This window comes from Patiria miniata, unplaced genomic scaffold (genome assembly GCF_015706575.1).
Source record: "Patiria miniata isolate m_02_andy unplaced genomic scaffold, ASM1570657v1 HiC_scaffold_16, whole genome shotgun sequence".
NCBI classification, from domain to species: Eukaryota; Metazoa; Echinodermata; class Asteroidea; order Valvatida; family Asterinidae; genus Patiria; species Patiria miniata.
Genome location: NW_024037054.1, coordinates 6,695,936 through 6,702,852, shown reverse-complemented (window position 1 = coordinate 6,702,852; position 6,917 = coordinate 6,695,936). Strand labels below are relative to the sequence as shown.

General features: G+C 37.6%; 1 protein-coding gene across 3 annotated transcripts in view; it reads left to right on the top strand.

The window, feature by feature from the left end:
• The window catches only part of LOC119722799 (oxysterol-binding protein-related protein 6-like), a 36,727-nt gene continuing 29,810 nt past the window's right edge, over window positions 1-6,917 (top strand). For 2 of the 3 annotated variants that reach the window (XM_038193137.1, XM_038193138.1), the window contains exons 1-2: window positions 1-115; window positions 5,217-5,655. In XM_038193137.1, the coding sequence (XP_038049065.1) occupies window positions 5,581-5,655 (75 nt within the window). In that variant the 5' untranslated portion in view covers window positions 1-115; window positions 5,217-5,580. The remainder of the gene's footprint in view (window positions 116-5,216; window positions 5,656-6,917) is intronic. The other variant, XM_038193140.1, reaches the window with a different exon arrangement.

Below are 6,917 nucleotides of genomic sequence, written 5' to 3'. Positions count from 1 at the left end.
TTCTAGCTGGACGGCGAATCACCCAGCATGCAATGCGTTTCCTAAATTTTATCAGCGGGTGGCGATCGTCTGCTGAAAAATTCACCTCAAAAAATCATTGTTGGCAAGGAAAGCGGTAAGAAATGTGAACTGTTTTGTTGTTTATATTGTGACCAAAGTTGAAAAGCACACAAACATGACAAAGGCACTTTGATTGAATGAAAAATAGGGGATATAGGCCTAAAAATTGGGAAACTGCGAAACTAAATCTTCTGTCTAAAGTTTCATTGAAATCCATCATTCAATGAATGGCCTGTGATTTTTTTAGGCCCGCGCCCGACGACGAAAAAGTTACACCGGAAAGTACAGCTTGCTGCTGACTGACGCTGTTTAATGAAATTTATCGGGTAGAATGTTGGTTTATTTTTTACCATACCCTCTTTGATGGTTGGTCATTGCACATATGTCGAAAACAAGAGGACTTTGTCTTTACTTTAGACTGAAAATCAAATAATCAGATAATAATTTTTATAATATTTGTTTAAATTAAAAATATTATCAACATTTTCTTTTGTAATTGTTTTCTTTGTAAACACTTACAGTTACACTTTTTTTGCATGGCTCCCCATTTAATTTGTACACAAGTTAAACAAAATAAGCCTAGATCCCACATTCTTGTCTAAAATTAATGTTTCTAAATGTAATGTTTTGATGATATGTGAAAGATTTTTTAGCCTACATGGCCTATGTTGCCATTGTTGGTTGTTGTTTTTTATCTTTGATTTTGACTTTTAGTTTTTTGTGCTTTATTTTTTTTTGTTTTTAAGCTTTAATTTATATTTTTAATTTTAGGCCTGTTATCGACTTGGTTTTGACTTTCAGTTTTGTGCTTTATTTTTTTTTTAATTTTTAAGCTTTAATTTTTTTAAGTTTTGTTTTAGCCCTAGGCATTTATTTGGTTTTGACTTTTAGTTTTGTGCTTTAATTTTTTTCAATATCTAGTCATGAATGTGTTAAGTTAAAGTAGGATTCCAGACAAGAATTCTTTGTATTTTGATATTTTTGCAATAGATTGATCCAGTAAGCACAGGCCCCCTGCGCACGCAGGCAGTTAATACGTGCTCCTCTCCAGTGTCACACTGAAATTCAACATGTAGCTGCTGCAGGCGTCATATGCGCATGCAGGCATGTTGGACTTTTGTGCACGCATGTTGGACATCAATCACGGCTGTGATTGGTCAGGACACCATGGGGCAGGCTTAATTAATGGATCGGTCCATTGCAGCAACAATCGTTTTGATGCCATTGCAGAGTCTTGCATTTTTTTTCACAATGGCTATTGTTACAGGCTGACAGCAACCCTCTGACGTAAGATCCTGACGTACATGTATTCATTGTCAGGATCTTTGGCTGTTAACCAGACTATCCACTGAATGGTTCCCAGACATTCTTTTCCTCTTTAAAAAAAAATCCTCCGTAGCCATAGATTTCAAAGAAGAAAATGTAATCTTCAATAAAAAGTAGCATTTGATCACAAACATAAAAGGAAATGAAACTGTTAAAAGAAAAAAAAGAAAAAAATTGCTCAGCGCAGTTTTGATCTCGGGACCTTCTGACCTTCGGCTTGGTGGTCGAGCGTTTAACCAATCGAGCTACCAAAGCACTCTGGTTGGAAGCGTAGTTACAATGTATAAACGTGATAGATTCGCAATGGTGTTTTTGGTTGAAAATCATGTTATACATGTACATGTAGCTGCTGTAACGATAGCCACTACGTTGGCTTTTTTTTAGTATTACACACATAACTTGATGTTACAAAAATGGCACCATAGGATAATTCGTTCTTTGTTATATAATTTTTTTTATCAATATAGAGATGTTATTCTCTGTATATTGACTGAACTGTTCCAAAGTTTTCGAACGTTTGCACAAAGATAAGCAAAGATGAATGTTTTGCTTTGTTCAGATTTTACACTGTTGGGCCTACAGTTGAGTTTTCAGCAGAAAGTTTCGAAAACACAGACATGACAGAAGTCCATGCATGCTGAAAATGAAATTGCATGAAAACGGCCGGACAGGTCTTTATTCCTCTATGATACCCACGAGTGAACCCTTTCACTGGCATTTTCACTGAATTTAAGTGACAATTTTAGGGAAAGAGAGGTCTATCCTCCAAAATGCTCCAAAACTGCCTAGTAAATTTCGTACAGTACATTTCGAACTCATAAGATCTGGGAGAGTAATTAAATTTAGGGTGAATGTTACCACAGAGTGAGAACGTCCTAAATTCTAGTAAGTGAGACTAGACAGTATGGGGCTAATTGCTTGCGGCCTTTTCCCCCACGCACTATACATGCTATAATGCACTTTGCTAATTATGTACATCACTCTACATGTATGTGTATAGTACAACCAGTACCACTGATTTCATTTCCATTGATTGCCACTGATCGCTCGCTCCATCAGTTGATGCATGTGATGTACATTTAGAGCACACATTTACGACGTGTGGTATAACTGACCTTTTACCTCTTTCTAGAGTTAATGGTTTATAGATTCGTCCACAAATGGCTTTACCATTTTATGTGCATTATGTGTATTGTGCATGCGTAAATCAGTTGATGCTATCATTGGCAAGGGCCTAATTTCATAGCGCTGCTTGACAACTGATTTTGCTTACCGAGCCTATTTCATAGAAACTGTAAGCAGTAAGCACAGCAAATGCACGCTTAACCCCAGAGGAAAAAGTTACATAAATCAGTGACATAACAATAGAAATCTCTATGCATGAGTAACCATTAGCACATCCAAGCCATGAAATTGTGCTTTTAAAGCAGCAGCATGATTTTCTGCTGTAGTGTAGTAGGCACAATATTTCTGCTAACTGTTAAACAGCGCTTCGAAATTAGGTCTATTTGGTTGTTAAACTTTAAATTTAATTTTACCCCTGGTGAAAGTATATATATGTAAAGGTTTCTCATGTACACATACACATTTGTAAGTTGGCTTTTATTTTTTATTATTTGCCTCTGAAATTAAACAAACCTTTCTTCAATTGATGTGTGAACCTAATTCATGTTCACACATTTCTTCACTGACTGTCTCACAAATGTCCAAAACTCTAAATATTTTTGAATATCACGTAGGGCCTATGTGAACATGGTGAAGTGATTTTTAAGAAAAGCACCGGTATGTAGCATTGACCTATCGCGGTAGAATCACATTAGAAACGCAGCTTGTGAAATATTGTCCAATGGTACATGATACAGGCATGGACGCGGAAAGCGCAAAGTCTGAGAAAAACAAAACTTAGAGTACAAGAATGCCATAGGGTTGTCTAAGGGGCGTGGCCAACTCGCAAACGGCAATAAGTCAATAGAATAGAATAGAATACTGATGCAAACAAACAGATAAAAAGGGATGGTGTTCCCAGAGAGAGGTTTCTCTGCAAGAGCTTTCTCTTGAAATAATTTCCTCTATCTAATCACTCAGGCCTTCAGCGCTCATGATTCAAAGCCTTTGCATGACTTTATTCTTCCACTAACTTTTTACTCAATGGCGATCGCATGGGTATGCATAATAGTCTTGGTGAAAGGAGTCCTTAGTGTTAATCTTATTAATCCCTTTTAGTCATCTTAGCCAGCTATCAGATATATTTGTGTATGCACTGAACAGATATTAACCGAAAGATCAAGACAAGAATATGATAGGCTGTGATAACTGCTGCGTATCCCCAGGGATAGGGTATCTGCTCCTGATGAAATCCAACCTAATCCCTGTCTAATCCTGCACTTAATGATCTAATCTTTGAGGATTACTTTGACTTCCTGCTTTGGTTAAAGTGTCAAAAATGTGTGACCTGTGTAGTGTGCATGTTCTTGTGTATGTAGAGCTGTTTCTTTTTTACCCTGATTATACTGTACTGTGTAACTACCTTACACAACGGTTTACATACCAGCATTATAGTGTGGCAACATTTGCCTATATAGGACAGACAGTGCGCAAGATATCGATTTGTGTAATTTGTTCCGCTGAGAGGTTTCAAAACTACTCCAGTAGGGTACTACAGTTAACTGTGGCATGAAGTACCGGTGTTTACTTTCAGTATGCATTTTGTTATTAAAAATAATAAAATGTGCAATCAAGAGAAACTTCAACCTTTGGTTTTGATATGTGGTAAATCTAGAGACTCTTTTAATTGCTAGCCCAGTACGTGTACACATTTTTTTCTTTTCTTTTTTCAACTTTCCTCTTGAATGATAATGTACAATGTACCGGTACACTTGTTGTACCGTGACCGTAAACGTAAATTCCAAGTGCATGTATGTTACAACAATTTACTGAGATAAATTTATTTAGGTTTTTTTTTAAGGTAGAGTTTATCGTTTGCAGCTATCCAAAAAGTAACTGACAAAATTATTCTTGAAAAGCATACTTGGTTTAAAGATAGTAATGGCACTAAACTCCCTGTGAAATTATTCTTTCTGGCATGCTGTCATTATGAAAAAAAACAATAAAGAAGGTCATTTCTAGAGACGCATTTTTGGAAATAATTCGTTTGTTTGTAAAGTATTTCCGTTCGTAGTTCGTTTTTAATTTCAGCGAAGCTGTGAATGGGTGTGCGCAAGCATTGACACGGGGCACAAGTGCGCATGGTTGCTATGTATGTAATTCGTCGGTTCAGCGCAAAAGCAAAAAGATACACTCTACCAGTCTCCCCTTTAAATATACACAAACTGTATGATGTGCATTAATGAAAGTGTGAATTCCTCGTCAAAACCTGACTTGTGTTTCAAGGGGAAATCCTGTCCATTTGTTGATAATCGTGTGCGGTGATTAATTCTCTGAACTTAGATACATGTAAATGTAACTTTAGCCATGGGGCAATTCCAGGCAAAGGTGGACATGCGTTATTCCATTACCGACCTCATTATTATTTGTAATTCCTGAAAGAAAAGACGTTTTTCGAAAAATGAAAGGGGAAATAAAAGATAGTGCCTTGGCACTATGAATTACAAATAATTAAGGTTGACATGGTTGGTAACGAAATGAGGCATGTCCACTTTTTTTGCATGGAATTGCCTCATGGCACCACAAGAGTATTGCACTCTTGCCCTTGATATTCGACATGGCCCAGTTACATGTATTTTATGGTCAAGCATGAACACACATTTACTAGGTAAAAGTTGGTAATTCAATTAAAAGTGTTGAATGTCATTTTTTTTCTACCCTTGCAGGTGAAAGCACAAATGGTTCTGCCACTTTACGAAACCAAACCTGATCAGCTCAACTGTGAAACTGAATGCTGATAACACACACTTCATTTTCGGAGTGACAGACCTGCTGATGTAGTGTTGACAGCAGGATTTTGGTGGTAAAAGTCGCACGTAGTTGCCTGGCTGGTTTGCCTGCTCTCTGGATGAGATTTCTGTCAGCCACTTATCACCATCTCCCAATCGCCCCAAAGCTGTCACTGTGACATTTGTTGTGGTTGTAGGCCTACGTGGACTTGTACAAACATCGGGGGTACATGCTGCTTGTCAGTATGGGCAATCATTAACTACTGAGTTTCCTGCAGGCAGGAATATCTCTGGATCACTCATGGAGGACGCCGATACCAAAGAGAGAAGACAACGTCTTCAGCTTCAGAAGAGACATTCGCAGCCAGAGGGAATGGTGAGTTGTAGCGCAGAGAGGGTTTAATGCAATAGCCTCTCTTATCCTGGGCCAAGTCCAGAGATTTATCGGACTGCTTGCTAGAGTGGTCTGGTTGTTTACTTGTTTGCCTTGTTTTTTTTAGCACCATTTACTATTGTTAACAATGTCAAATGCTCCATTTGAAGTTGAATTTGAATTTGAATATATAAACTTCAAATAGACATTAAATTCAGATCAACTGGAACCAGGCACTTTTCTTGTAATGACACTGGTCTTTTAACATACTCCCAGTTTCAATTGAGCTACATTGTACACTGTACTATTATCTTCAAGTAAACTTGAATTCTCAATTCTGATTGGTCAATCCATAGCAACAAACCATGCTACCTTGTCCCTTACTGCACTCTGCGTATTACACTTTTCTGAGATGCGCGTGCCATTCCCGCTGCACGTATGTGTAATAGGACAGGCGCTGAAAAGTACGTGTACAGGGTGTGTGTGTTCCATCTTTACTGTGCGTCAAGTTTGCTGCAAGTTTGCTTGCCTTCGGCCTTGTGGCACATATACGAAGTATGCATGTGAGATGCAGACGCACTACATTAATGTTCCACTCGTACTTGCGGGATAACTAATATTAATAATATGTATGTACTGCAGCTTGAAAATATACTGTCAATTTCACCTAAAATTTCAGCCCGAGTGCGTGTTTGTTAAGTAATTAAATTAAGGCAGAAAAAAAAAAATTGTGTGTTTACTGTAACACCCTAAAAATTATCCTGGTAGGTACAACATAGGAATATAACTTTAGTTTGTCATTTTTTGTTATGTTTGTCTATCAGTTGTTTACGTAAGGTTATTACATGTCGCCAATGACACACACAAACTCGCATAGGGAATACCGGATTACCGGTACTTATTTTTCACAATTTGTGCCCAAATGTGGCAAAATAAAATGTTTTGAGAATGTCAATTTGGCAACAAAAAATGCAGGTCGGGTTATTGTAAATCCGTTTTTTTTTTGCCTTAGAGAAACCTGACAATACACAAAAATGTTTTTTTTCTATTGGGTAGATCATAGACATTGTACATTATATACCCTGCCACGGCCCCAGTGCAACAGTGACATTTGAATGCTTTTAAAATGCCGTGGGGTTGATGCTTTCTAGGGAGTATGGGTGCACTATCACTCACATTTATGTACGCACACGAACAGGAACATAATCTTGCAGATTTTATGCATGTGGCCTCAATGTGGAATAATACCATACAGTCATTCACTG